This window comes from Toxotes jaculatrix, chromosome 1 (genome assembly GCF_017976425.1).
Source record: "Toxotes jaculatrix isolate fToxJac2 chromosome 1, fToxJac2.pri, whole genome shotgun sequence".
NCBI lineage: Eukaryota > Metazoa > Chordata > Actinopteri > Toxotidae > Toxotes > Toxotes jaculatrix.
In genome coordinates, this window is record NC_054394.1 from 32435123 (window position 1) to 32449752 (window position 14630).

At 50.6% G+C, this 14630-nt stretch overlaps 1 protein-coding gene across 2 annotated transcripts in view; it reads left to right on the forward strand.

The window, feature by feature from the left end:
• Positions 1-14630, forward strand: part of plekhg4 (pleckstrin homology domain containing, family G (with RhoGef domain) member 4) — a 47467-nt gene that overhangs the window by 17015 nt on the left and 15822 nt on the right. For both annotated transcript variants that reach the window (XM_041052444.1, XM_041052523.1), the window contains 2 exons: positions 11421-11618; positions 12771-14630. The exon at positions 12771-14630 is cut by the window's right edge and continues 307 nt beyond it. In XM_041052444.1, coding sequence (XP_040908378.1) covers positions 11421-11618; positions 12771-14630 — 2058 coding nt within the window. The remainder of the gene's footprint in view (positions 1-11420; positions 11619-12770) is intronic.

Below are 14630 nucleotides of genomic sequence, written 5' to 3' on the forward strand. Positions count from 1 at the left end.
CTGGGCACGGCTTCATGTCCTGATGGAAGCTGTTTTCACGCTGCCTCGAGGGTCAGATGTCAGAGAAAGGAGCTCAGCCTTTGTACCTGCAGGCTACAACTCACCCTGTTATTCCTCTCATTGACAGGATGTCCTCATTGTCCCTGGTGTTAAGTGCTGCATTGTTGGGACAGGACAGTCCCGGGTCAGTGGACTATAAAGTCCTGGTCTTAGACTCTGTCACCTTCCTGCTCCTGCCAGCCTGAAACCTGAAGCCTCCCCACCGCCCCCTCCCCGAGAGGGGAGAACACCCCCCCACTGAACCGAAACGCCCCGCCTCCTGAATTTAACACCCATTAAAAGAAGAACTACCCCCCCCCCCCCCCACCCCCATCCCCAGTTAAATTCTCTGACCTACTTCAGTGTGAGCTCAAACCTGCTCACATGCAGGGAGAGTTTATCATGATGAACCGTGTCCTGTGTTAGCAAACAACAAAAACAACAACAACAACAAACAACAACAGGTCAGAGAAACCTGAACAGTGATGCACAGACTGTGAGCTGGATGTGAAATCAGGTTTCTGCTGAATAATGTTCTGTGTGTCTGAGCTTGGCAGGTACACAGAGGTAAACACACACACACACACACACACACACACACACCTCAGACACACACACACACCTCTGTCAGACCTGTGTTTATAACACACCGGGCAGGTGATCCCTGATTCTGTGACCAGCTGGAGAGTCCAACATGGAGGACGCTGTGTGTTACCGTCCAGGTATTAACACGTCTGCTCCTCTAATGAAGAGAATCCAGTAAGACTTTCCTCTTTGAGCTGTGATGCGAGATGCAGCCGACCGTGAGCAGCAGCCACTGCAGGACCCGGTGTCACCTCACGCTGCTCAGCCATCCGTCTGGAGCAGAGCGTCACAGTGACCGTTTGTTACCTGGCAACAGGCTCGGGATTTAACACCTCCTCCCACCTGTTTCTGCATTTACCTTTGTGTTCACAGTGCACCCTGAGCACCTCTGGAGGTGGTTTGGCAGATTGGATCATAGTCCGTCCTCGGGCTCTAAATGTGGACATTACCAGGCCGCAGCTCGCTGCCGCAGCAGCTCACTGTGAGATGCTGATTTGTGCCTTTTCAGGGGATTCTCAGTGCCTTTGGAGAAGTGTTGGCAGTGACTGAAGATTAGCTCAGTCCAGGTCCCAGAGGGACTGAGGCTGTCCCGCAGTGGAGTGGCCTTGAAGTCAGGTTTTTTGTGTGCGCCTGCTCTGCACAGCTGGGCTCCGCTGATTGAGCAGCATTAGGAATAATTCGGAGACGTCTCTGAACGGAGCGCCTGGCAGCCTGACAGCTCTCTGCTCTGAGAGAGCCTCAAATCTAATCTGGTGTTTGAGAAACTCTGCGTGTCAAGGTCATCAGCCTCCGCTCTGTGGCTCTCTGCGAAACCACCAGGCGTCTTCCCCCGACGGACCGACGGACTCTCCCCACCCCCATCGGCCTCAGCTCCTGCTCGGTCACATGAAGGTGTGAACTCCTGTGGAAACAAACCACAGGAGGCAGAGTGAGGTTTGGTTTACAGCACAGCACCACGCTGAGCTGATCTCTGCTCAGAGAGCGGCCGCACCGAGCCAGGTCGATTCATACACACGTCTCAGCTTCAGCCTCCTCCAGATTCTGAGTGTGTGATGAAGAGCTTCTCTGTCTGTGAACTGAGCTTCGTGCATTGATCTTGTGATGTTTGGTCACTCTGTTCTGTCTGTGCTTAGCATAAAACTGATCCAGGTTCTGCAAAGTCTCTGCTCCGCCCGCTCACAAACCTTCAGTCAGCCAGGATGGGACTCTGAGAACAGTCCTGATGCCGTTTTCCTGCTGTCACAGAGCTGCTGAGTGACACTGGTGGAGACAGGTGGAGTCACCTGAGCGAGCCTCTGATGTGTGTGTTCATGCTCAGCTAGCTTCAGATGATGGCGTCGGTACCTGTAGCATTCCTGTGTGTGTCCTGCCTGTCGGTCGGTGTTTTTCCCCGGAGCTCCCGCCGTCGACTCCTCTGCACTGCGATCAGTTTACGGCTGGGACTTTCAGAGCAGGTAGACTCAGGTAGACAGGTAGAGCTATTCAGCTCTCATTCCTGCTCGTCAGTCACCGCTGAGATAAGATCAGACAGATGAAGCTTTGATCCCTGTGGGGAGAACAGCACTCCGTCTTTAAACAAGCTGCAGCAGGTAACACCAGAAGAAAACAGAGGTGGAAACAAATCTGTGAGGAAGCAAAGTCATCACAAAGGAAGATGGAGCCAGAGTTTGGACTGCAGCATGTTAAGCAAATGTAAAATGACACCGGTACAACTTCCTGCGACAGAAGTCCTTTTCACACAGGGCTTAGGTTACCTGTGGATCTCGTTGGATTTGTGATCATTAAGGAAACAGAGGTCTGTTCTTAAAGCTGTGAGTTAAAGTTTCTCAGTGGATTACAGCCACAGTTCAGTTCAGCTCATCAGGTCAGTGCTGCATGTAACGGCTGCGTGTAACGGCTGCGTGTGAGGCTGCGTGTAACGGCTGCGTGTGAGGCTGCGTGTAACGGCTGCGTGCGAGGCTGCGTGCGAGGCTGCGTGTAACGGCTGCGTGTAACGGCTGTGTGTAACGGCTGCGTGTAACGGCTGTGTAACCAACAGGGTTTCCTCATGACTGAGATGAAACAGACACCGTGAGCGTTTTCAAATACCTGGACACCTCATCACCATAACACTGCCCAAACCTTAGCCAGAGCCGGCAGGAGCATCTGAACAGAGAGGCGGCGGCGGCGGCACACAGCTCTGTTACCGACTGTGTTCGAGGCAGTGGAAAGTCTGAAGTGACACAAAGAGTGTTCGAGTTTTATTGGTAAGACCGTTTAAAAAAGGTGGGAGGAGACAGAGACACACAACGTCCTCTGTAGACCTGTTTGTCCTGTACGCAGACTGGGTCGTGCCAGCCTGCTGTGTGTGTTCTGCGTGTGCTGTGTGTGTGTTCTGTGTGTTTTGTGTGTGTTCTGTGTGTTCTGTGTGTTTTGTGTGTGTTTTGTGTGTGTTCTGTGTGTGTGTGTGTGTGTTCTGTGTGTGTGTGTGTTCTGTGTGTGTTCTGTGTGTGTGTGTGTGTGTGTGTGTGTGTGTTCTGTGTGTTCTGTGTGTGTGTTCTGTGTGTGTGTGTGTGTGTTCTGTGTGTTCTGTGTGTGTGTTCTGTGTGTGTGTGTGTGTTCTGTGTGTTCTGTGTGTGTGTTCTGTGTGTGTTCTGTGTGTGTTCTGTGTGTGTGTGTGTGTGTGTTCTGTGTGTTCTGTGTGTGTGTTCTGTGTGTGTGTGTGTGTTCTGTGTGTTCTGTGTGTGTGTTCTGTGTGTGTGTGTGTGTTCTGTGTGTTCTCTGTGTGTGTTCTGTGTGTGTGTGTGTTCTGTGTGTGTGTGTGTTCTGTGTGTGTTCTGTGTGTGTGTTCTGTGTGTGTGTGTGTGTGTTCTGTGTGTTCTGTGTGTGTGTTCTGTGTGTGTGTGTGTGTTCTGTGTGTGTTCTGTGTGTGTTCTGTGTGTGTGTGTGTGTGTGTTCTGTGTGTTCTGTGTGTGTGTTCTGTGTGTGTGTGTGTGTTCTGTGTGTTCTGTGTGTGTGTTCTGTGTGTGTGTGTGTGTTCTGTGTGTTCTCTGTGTGTGTTCTGTGTGTGTGTGTGTTCTGTGTGTGTGTGTGTTCTGTGTGTGTTCTGTGTGTGTTCTGTGTGTGTGTGTGTTCTGTGTGTTCTGTGTGTGTGTTCTGTGTGTGTGTGTGTGTTCTGTGTGTTCTCTGTGTGTGTTCTGTGTGTGTGTGTGTTCTGTGTGTGTGTGTGTGTGTGTGTGTGTTCTGTGTGTTCTGTGTGTGTGTTCTGTGTGTGTGTTCTGTGTGTGTGTGTGTGTTCTGTGTGTTCTGTGTGTGTGTTCTGTGTGTGTGTGTGTGTTCTGTGTGTTCTGTGTGTGTGTTCTGTGTGTGTTCTGTGTGTGTGTGTGTGTGTGTTCTGTGTGTTCTGTGTGTGTGTTCTGTGTGTGTGTGTGTGTTCTGTGTGTGTGTGTGTGTTCTGTGTGTTCTGTGTGTGTTCTGTGTGTGTGTGTGTGTTCTGTGTGTGTGTGTGTTCTGTGTGTGTGTGTGTGTTCTGTGTGTGTGTGTGTGTTCTGTGTGTTCTGTGTGTGTGTGTGTGTGTGTGTTCTGTGTGTGTGTGTGTGTGTGTGTGTTCTGTGTGTTCTGTGTGTGTGTGTGTGTGTGTGTGTGTGTGTCGGTCTGCACTGTTTAAACTCAGACCTCAGACTGACCCTGTTTACGTCCTGTGCAGTACACTTCATGCATCGCTTCATGTGTCTCGTATCAGATCAAATCCAGAATCTTTGTCTGTGTCTCTGATGTTCGGAGCAGAAATCTGGTCCGGTGTTGTCCACACCTCTTTTCCAGTGTGACGCAGGTATGACATTACAACCTGTGTGTCTTAAATGTAACTCGGTGAACCTGGAGGAAAGATCACAGGTGTGTCTTAGATCTACACCTTCTCAACATCTGGATAGACTGAGTCTCAGTCGTCCTCCAGAGGTGGAAGAAACAGTCTAATTCCAGTGAAGACGTCTCAGATGTGTTGTCCTCTGGTGCTGTGCTCATCAGTGGCTGCGGTTTTCTCTCTGCAGGACATCTGGCCTATTCTGTCACTGTGTTCACTTAGGGAGGGAGGGGAGGTCAAAGGTCATGTCTCCTGTGGGTCCCTTGCCTTTAAAGCTCCACCCTCTCCATGCCGTGTTACCATGATTGGTTACTGAAAAAGGTCAGGACCTCTGCTTTTCGGAAACTCGTGACCCTTCTTAATGGCGCGCTTGTTCAGACATGTGAGCGGCTTCGGTTTGGCCGAGGTTTAATCTGATATCAGCCACGTTTCAGTGCCACATGTGTCAGTGCACACACGCTGAACACGGGAGGCTGGATTATTCTGCTTCCTGAATGATGAATGACTGGTCACTGGCACTGGCTCCTTTGTATGTTCAGTCCAGATCCATGCGGCTGTCGGATCGTGTTTGTGGAGCCTGACAGTGACCCTGCTTTGTGCTGCACCCTCGTCCTCCACGCCCAGCAGGAACTGGTTTTCCCATCAGCAGTCGGCTGACAGTTAGGTGAATGAATCATGGTCCTCTGGGGAGAGAGAGGCTGCCTCTGCCTATTCATGAAAACCAGCAGAACCTGAGAGATTGGATTAGTTTATGTGACAGGCTCCATCTGGGTGATTAAACGTCAGCCTGTTCTCCACAGCAAAGACACAGGGAAACCACCACGGCCCGTCAGCTCTGGATCAGAACCTTCAGGGGCCTCAGGGATCATTTCACCCTCTGCTGCTGAGACGTGTTGGTGTGGCTCGGTACCTGGCCTCTGAGCCGGGTGGGAACATGAATTAGATTAACAGCAGTTTTTCTTGTCCTCGTGCAGCTGAAGTGGTTTTTGTTGAGTCTTGTCTCCAGCTTCTCAGTTTCATCCTGAACGCAGCCCTGACTGCACCGGGTCCAAGTTCGAGCTCTGCGGTTAAAAATTTAGCTAAAACTAAATTCCAAGTCTGGAAAGGAAACCAGTGGTTTGACCTCTGACCTTTGACCTAGCCTGAGCTCAGTGAAACTCTGGAAAACTAAATGAAAGAATCAGACATGTTGTATCACAGGACTCTGGTGTGTTGAGGATAATGAAGTTATTATTCAGCTGGGCCTCAGAGTGGGGGGGGGGGGCTCTCAGTCTCCCATGGGAACCTCACCCAGCCTGCTTTGATGTGCCCCCTCCTCACCCCCCCACCCCTCCTCTCCCTCTCTGCAGTCTTAATACTGTAATCCTCACACTTCCATACACAGTGTGTGTGTGTGTATGCGTGTGTGCGTGTGTGTGCGCGCGTGTGTGTTCTTAAGATTGAGTGAGCTAATCACAGCTTTGTAGGTTGGGAGCGTCGACTTCCTGTGATGTCATCACCTGCTTTGTGTTGTTGTGTTGTTGTGTTGTTGTAGTTTCAGCAGTGAGGATCTCTGCCGCGTTCAGAAAGCTGCGGCTCCAGAAGTGAGCAATTCTCCATTGACCCCCATGTTAAAATAGCCAACTTTACAGCCTAAAAAAACATATTTAGAGCCTGGTACATTTTTAGTTTTTGGTCTCTATTGATAGTTTCCACCTCCGTGAACACTGGGGGGGGGGGTTTAGGCTTAAAATTCTTACATAAATTAGGGCGTGGTTACGTTGAGTGACAGCCCCATAAACAGGCACTGGCAGTTAGCTCTTTGCTAAAGCATCGACTGGGCTAGGCAGTTACATCCAGAGGCCTCCGGCTGCAGTGTCCGTGTTTGTTTGCCAATGTTCGGATAGGTTTCTGTGACAGTATGGCTTGTTGTAGTGTGGACTGTACTAACCGACCGTCGAAGGAGTCTGTGTTGCAGTTTTTTCGGTAAGTAAATTTCTCACTATTTTACCTGGATGTTTGTGCTAATTAGCATGTATTAGCATACTTTGCCGCTAGCTTATGACTTCATTGCCGATTTCTGGTCGCTGCTGATACAGATAGAGGACCGGAGCAGCTAATGTTAGGAACGCTGCTGCGGTGTGTTCCGTGCTCTCAGTCCGTTTATTGTGTGAATACTAGGCTACAATTTTATTTGGTCTCATTTTCCTGTTTAAAAAGTCCGACACTGCATGGACAGAGCAGCTCCGTCAGTCAGCGGCTGCTGTAACTGTAAGTGGATAGTGGGTGGAGGCAGCGGTGAAAGCCGGTAAATATTAAATATTAAACATTTTGATATATTATTATTATCATTATTTTTGTTATTTTCATTAATAATAATGACGGCAATAATAATAATGTATTTATAAATATGAAATAATAATGATGGTTTCACAGTTAAATAATAGGCTAGAAATAAATTTCCCCCCACAACTCCACCAAACCCTGCGGCTCCACCTAAAACCTCTCTATCTGAAACAGTCACGTTTAAAACACAGCAGCAACATTATGATCTCTGTTGTACGCTGTGTGTCGCGGCCCTACGCGGGCGAGCTAGTCGGGTCGGACTCGGGGACTGTCATGTGGTGGATGTAGCTGCGTGTAGCTGCCGCTTAGCTTGTTAGCCTAGCTGATTAGCCTTAAGGCTAGCTCGGTTGCTCCGAGCCAAGTGGCCGGGTTCACGGCCGGCTGACCCGTAGAGTAACCGCCTCTCTGCCAAACTAAAATCCAAGATGGCGCAGCTCCAATGCCCATGGTTTGGTCACAAAACCGACTCCCCGAAACCAATGGGTGACATCACGGGTGCTACGTCCATGTTTTATACAGACTATGGTTGTTTCATTTGTGTCTCTGATGTTGTGTTGTGTTGTGCTGTGTTGTGTTGGGGTTAACACACATAAAGACAGTGTTTGTGGGTCTGTGGATCTGTGGTCTGTGGATCTGTGGTTCTTTGGGTCTGTGGTCTGTGGTACTGTGGGTCTGTGGGTCTGTAGTTCTGTGGGTCTGTAGTTCTGTGGTACTGTGGGTCTGTGGATCTGTGGGTCTGTGGTACTGTGGGTCTGTGGATCTGTGGGTCTGTGGTACTGTGGGTCTGTGGTTCTTTGGGTCTGTAGTTCTGTGGGTCTGTGGATCTGTAGTTCTGTGGGTCTGTAGTTCTGTAGTTCTGTGGGTCTGTGGTCTGTGGTACTGTGGGTCTGTGGGTCTGTAGTTCTGTGGGTCTGTAGTTCTGTGGGTCTGTGGTCTGTGGTACTGTGGGTCTGTAGTTCTGTGGGTCTGTGGGTCTGTAGTTCTGTGGGTCTGTGGTCTGTGGGTCTGTAGTTCTGTGGGTCTGTAGTTCTGTGGGTCTGTAGTTCTGTAGTTCTGTGGGTCTGTGGTCTGTGGTACTGTGGGTCTGTGGGTCTGTGGTTCTGTGGGTCTGTGGTCTGTGGTACTGTGGGTCTGTGGGTCTGTTGTTCTGTGGGTCTGTGGTACTGTGGATCTGTGGATCTGTGGGTCTATGGGTCTGTAGTTCTGTGGGTCTGTGGGTCTGTAGTTCTGTGGGTCTGTGGGTCTGTAGTTCTGTGGGTCTGTGGTACTGTGGGTCTGTGGATCTGTGGGTCTGTAGTTCTGTGGGTCTGTGGGTCTGTAGTTCTGTGGGTCTGTGGTACTGTGGGTCTGTGGATCTGTAGTTCTGTGGGTCTGTAGTTCTGTGGTACTGTGGGTCTGTAGTTCTGTGGGTCTGTGGATCTGTGGGTCTGTGGGTATGTAGTTCTGTGGGCCTGTAGTTCTGTGGTACTGTGGGTCTGTGGATCTGTGGGTCTGTGGTTCTGTGGGTCTGTAGATCTGTGGGTCTGTGGGTCTGTGGGTCTGTGGGTCTGTGGGTCTGTAGTTCTGTGGTACTGTGGGTCTGTGGTTCTTTGGGTCTGTGGTACTGTGGGTCTGTGGTACTGTGGGTCTGTGGGTCTGTGGTACTGTGGGTCTGTGGGTCTGTAGTTCTGTGGGTCTGTAGATCTGTGGGTCTGTAGTTCTGTGGTACTGTGGGTCTGTGGTACTGTGGGTCTGTGGGTCTGTAGTTCTGTGGGTCTGTAGATCTGTGGGTCTGTAGTTCTGTGGTACTGTGGGTCTGTGGTACTGTGGGTCTGTGGTACTGTGGGTCTGTGGGTCTGTGGGTCTGTAGTTCTGTGGTACTGTGGGTCTGTGGTTCTTTGGGTCTGTGGTACTGTGGGTCTGTGGTACTGTGGGTCTGTAGTTCTGTGGGTCTGTGGTCTGTGGTACTGTGGGTCTGTGGGTCTGTAGTTCTGTGGGTCTGTGGTACTGTGGGTCTGTGGATCTGTGGGTCTGTAGTTCTGTAGTTCTGTGGGTCTGTGGTCTGTGGTACTGTGGGTCTGTGGGTCTGTAGTTCTGTGGGTCTGTGGTACTGTGGGTCTGTGGATCTGTGGGTCTGTGGGTCTGTAGTTCTGTGGGTCTGTGGTACTGTGGGTCTGTGGTTCTGTGGGTCTGTGGTACTGTGGGTCTGTGGTTCTTTGGGTCTGTGGTACTGTGGGTCTGTGGATCTGTGGGTCTGTGGTTCTGTGGGTCTGTAGATCTGTGGGTCTGTGGTACTGTGGGTCTGTGGTACTGTGGGTCTGTGGGTCTGTGGGTCTGTAGTTCTGTGGTACTGTGGGTCTGTGGTACTGTGGGTCTGTGGGTCTGTGGTACTGTGGTACTGTGGGTCTGTGGTTCTTTGGGTCTGTGGTACTGTGGGTCTGTGGGTCTGTGGGTCTGTGGTACTGTGGTACTGTGGGTCTGTGGGTCTGTGGGTCTGTAGTTCTGTGGTACTGTGGGTCTGTGGTTCTTTGGGTCTGTGGTACTGTGGGTCTGTGGTACTGTGGGTCTGTGGGTCTGTGGTACTGTGGGTCTGTGGTTCTTTGGGTCTGTGGTACTGTGGGTCTGTGGTACTGTGGGTCTGTGGGTCTGTGGTACTGTGGGTCTGTGGTTCTTTGGGTCTGTGGTACTGTGGGTCTGTGGTACTGTGGGTCTGTGGTACTGTGGGTCTGTGGGTCTGTAGTTCTGTGGTACTGTGGGTCTGTGGTTCTTTGGGTCTGTGGTACTGTGGGTCTGTGGTACTGTGGGTCTGTGGTTCTGTGGATCTGTGGGTCTGTGGTTCTGTGGGTCTGTAGATCTGTGGGTCTGTGGGTCTGTAGTTCTGTGGGTCTGTGCGAGCTGATGGAGCTGCTGCAGACTGTGGAGCAGCTGTAAACATCAGGCTGTGAGGCTTCTCATGGCGACTGACAGGAACCAGCTTTCAGTCTGTTCATATTTACTCTGGTTGGATCCACTTCTCTGATTCTGGTTCTGAATGAGATCCGGCTGGGTCTGTTCCTGACTCTGAGCCCAGAGAGGTTCTGTGTTGTCTCACGTCAGCAGTTTGAGCTCATGGTCTGAGATGTGTGTCGGTCATTGTGCCTTTCACTGGCCCCCTGACTGTCATCTGATATCCTGCTGCTAATATTGGCCTCAGCTCTGCATTTGGCTGCCAGCTGTTGTGTGTGAATCCTGCCTGAGTCACTTCCAGAATATTGAGCTCAGCACGGACTGTTGCTGGCTGTGCTGCTGGCCGAGCAGTACGACAGGTCTGGAAGCAGGTGGAAGGCGTCTCATTTTAGTTAACAGGCAGGTGATCAGTCGGTCCTGCAGGCGGCCGGATCCTGGCTCAGGACGTCGGAGATGCTGCGATCTCTGTGATCAAATGGCTCCGACACGAACTGCAGCTAAAACCTCAGTGTCTCCTCTTTACATTTCAGAGTCACAGAGAGTCCACACAGCACGTTCTGCTTCTCTCTGTGATGGGTGCTGCTGGGTGCCAATAATCAATAGATAAAACATTGGAAAAGAAATGAGTAAAAACACTGACATTGAAAGTTATTGTTGGTTTGTGTGTTCAGATGTGGATGGACTGTGTTTGGACTGTGAGAAATGATGTTTGCAGTGATGGTGGATCCACAGCTGCTGTCGGTCACTGTGGTTTAAACTGGTTGTTTTGAAGTTGGCTTGACGAGGAGGAAGAGGAGGAAGAGGAGGGAACCTGGACTCATCAAAGCAGAAGCGCTCAGAGCGTCTGAAGTCAGTGTTTAAATGTATGTGAGCACACACACGTGTGTGAAACACAGTCAGGCGGCGTCTGGAGCCACACGGAGTGCAGCCTGATATTTTTACCTGACCAGTCTCCACTGCCTCCAGACCAGTGGATCCAGTTACAGACCGCCACAGACGGGGCCTCCCAGCCACACCTCCTGCCGGGCGCGCCCTTGGCGGTTAGCCTGAAATGTTGAACTCGTTTCTGACTGTGCGATCAGAGAACAAACACGTGCTGATAAGAGGCGTTTCCCTTTACAGCAGCGCGCAGACAGAGAGCCGCCGCCGGTGGAGGCTGATCTACGGCACAGGGACAGGCTGCAACTGGAAACACTGGTGGAAGAAGTGTCGGTGGACTGAACCTGTCCTCCTCTTGTCTCAGTCCACACTCTCCTGTCTGTCTCATACAGAGGAAGTGTGTGAGATTTGGATGTGGCTCAGTGTCTCTGTTTTTTGTGAGTGGAATGTGAAGAGAGGTGTGGTGTGTTTTTATCAACAGCAGCTGGATGTGTGTAAACACACACACACACACACACACACACACACACTGCTTTGTGCTGGTCTTATTTAGCTTCTCACAGTCTCTGTGCTCTCACACATGTTCTTTGACAGACCAGGTTCTCAGTTTTCAGGATTAGAGGACATTTGAAAACCTGAGCCCTGATTACATGAACTAAAACTAACTACAGTTTCCCACTGGGACGGATGAAGAGCTCCCGTCCTGTCTACAGGTGTTGGACAGGACGGAAGCTCTGACTTTCACGAGCTAAACTACAGTGAAAGTGCAATGAAGCTGAAAGCTGCTAAATCTGACCCTGGTCTGTCTTCGCTCTCTTCCTCTCAGGACTCTGAATCTTTGGACCGGTGCATCCAGACTACTCTGTCAGCCCTCTACCCCCCCTTCCAGGCCACGTCCTCGACTGTCCTCTGTCAGGTCCTCAACGTGGTGGATAGCTGCTACAGAGGAGACGGCCTCCGCTACCTGCTCCACTTCCTGCTGCCTGCAAAGCACTTCCTACAGAACCTCCAGCAACATGCCTGCGTGAGTGTCCCCAGATGTGTCTGATCATAAAGACCTCTGTCCTGTTTGTAGAGACCGCTGTCCTGCCTGTAAGATGCTGTCCTGCCTGTAGACTCCTGTCCTGTCTGTAGACTCCTGTCCTGCCTGTAGACTCCTGTCCTGCCTGTAGACTCCTGTCCTGCCTGTAGAGTGCCCCAGAAACACTGTGAGGGACCAGGATGATGTATATAATAATATATATAATACAGTTTTATTTATAGTGCACTTTTCATTTAAAAGCAAAGTGAGGATGAGGACCCGTCCTCACAGTAAATGTGTCCCTGTTTAGTCTCTATGTTTTGTGTTAGACAGATCTCAGATCTGTGACGGTGGAGGACAAACAACAAACTGAGGTTTAGGAGATTATGAGTGTCTCTGTGAGTCAGGACTCTGTGATGAACAGACTCTCGCTGATGAGTCGGACAGACCACCCTCTCCCTCTGGGCGTGTCTGTTCTTGTCTGTGGAACACCACACGTGATTGGCTGATGTGTCACGTTTGGTTAAGGTGACTCAGCGGAGCGGAGCAGGAAGTCAGGAGGTGGAGGGAGCAGCAGCTGAAGCCTGCGTATGTTTGGCCTGTTGATGTTGTGACTGTAACTCACTGATACAGCTGAGCACAGCTGTTAGAGGCTGGACTCACAGGTGATACTGAGAGACACCACAGTGTCCAACACTGTCCTTATTTCACTAACATACCAGGCTGAGTTGGAAGGAAAAACACTTTGTTAGTCTTTATCCAACTATTTGTAAAATAAGGGAAAACTTTCCGATGAATGAATCAGCCGTTGTTTACGCTCCATCAGTTCAAGTTCACTTCATTCAGTTTGTAATAAACAATAATTTCTGACATAGTGAACAAAGTGATTCAAAGGAGAAGAGAAGTATTTAGTCCGAGAGCAGAGATCTGTGCTCCTCCTCAGCCAGGAGCCAGGAGCAGAAGGTCTGCCTGACTGAGACCGACCCTGCAGAGAAACCTGGAGTCAGCTCTACATCAGACCAGGTTACATTAGATCAGGTTACACTGACCGGGTCACTGACTGGAAGTTAGTTTAAGTGGAGCTAGAACTGTGAAAATATAGTTCACTGCATACTGAACTCAGTAATAATGTCCTCCTCCTTTTGTCCCTCCCAGTTGCAGTACTGTGGTTGGTTGTTCTGTCATGAAGGCTGGCCTCTGTGCATCCATGAGAAGATAGTCGTTCAGCTCTGTCCTTTGGACCAGCGTCTCCTTCGTCCAGGAGACTTCTACCTGCTGGTTTCTCCTGCCGCTCCTCCTCCTCCTCGAACACACAGTGCCTCCTGCAGAAGCAGCGTCACCTCCTCCCCCCGGCTCCTCCTGTGCAGCGTGTCGGCCGGCAGCCATCATGTGGAGCAGCAGGAGGTGTCGGAGATAGCTCTGCGGTCCCTCTTCAGCATGGCCTGGCTGGACTCTGTCAACAGGGAGCGTGAGCGGCGAGGAGCATCCAGGCTGGAGCGCTGCCTCCTCTCTGCCAACGGAGACGTCTTCAGGGTCCCCTGGGAGGACCTGGTCTACCCACAATTCATTAGCCGGCCCCGGACTACCCTGAAGGAGGACAAGGAGTCCTCTGTTAAGGACGGGGATATGTTGATTAACACATCGCATAATCTCTGTACAGATACTAAACCCTCAAGACAGGAGGATGTAAAGCTCCTCCCATCTGCTTCAAAAACCAACCAATCACCAGCAAGCAGCGAGGCGGAGGACTCGGAGGGGGAGTACGTGGAGCTGACAGAGCTGCCGTTGCCTCGCTTCTCCCCTCAGAAAGGTTCCTTAACCCAGTCCATCAGTCTGCAGCACCGAGCCAGGACCAGCACAGACACCTCTGCACACACAGCTCCAACAACACACACACCTCGAAACACCAACACACTCTCTGCTCAGAGCACGCACACACGTCACAACAAACCCACAAACACACACCCTGTCAGTATAACACCAAACCCTGTGGAGGTCAGTGCCCACACCAGGCTTTGCTCCAAGCTCATCAAAGAAAACCTCAGTCAGGACTCCTGCAGACCTGTCATCCTCACCCCCGTCTCCCCCGCCACCCCCTCCTCCTCCTCTGCTCCTCCTGAAGTCATGGGCACCTCCAGCGGTGAGTCAGAGCACCGGACGTCACAGGAGCAAACAGAAGGTACTGATTCAGACAGGTGTGTGAAAGTTTACACTGAGCCGGAAAAGAACTGCAGAGAACAGAGAGAGGAGGAGGTGGAGGAGAAGGGAGAGGAGGAGCGAGGGAAAGAGGGGGAGGTGGAGGAAAAGAGGGAAGAGGGAGAGCGGATGGAGAGGCAGATGAGGAAGCATGAAATGGTAGTGTCAGTTGATGAGGGTGTCGTGGAGGAGGTGAAACAGTTGGAGGAGACTGTGTTTAGGAGGGATGAAGATTTACTGCCACACACACAGACTGCAGAGGAGGGAGGAGAAATGGAGGAGCAGGACGGAAGTGAAGTGACAGAAGGAGAGGGAGAGGAGGAGTTGGATGATGAGGGAGTTGATGAGGCAGAGGAGGTGGAGGTAGAAGAGGAGGTTCAGGTTATAATTGTGCAGCAGAATCAAGAAAGAAGGGAGGAGAAGCAAGTGATGAAAGAAGACGAGAGAGAAGGAGGAAAAGAGAAAGATGAAGAAGAAGAAGAAGGTAAAGAAACACACACTGATAAAGAAGCTGACTCATGTATCAACACACACTCTGAGGACTCTTATTCTGAAAATAACACACAGCACACACGCTCCATGGACTCTTATTCTGAAAATAATACAATGCAAACACACTCTGAGGACTCTTATTCTGAAAATAATGCTCTACAAACACATTTAGGTGACTCTTATTCTGAAAATAACACACAGCACACACGCTCCATGGACTCTTATTCTGAAAGTAAGACACTACAAACACACTTGGAGGACTCTTATTCTGAAAATAACACACCACAAACACACTTGGAGGACTCTTATTCTGAAAACAACACACTA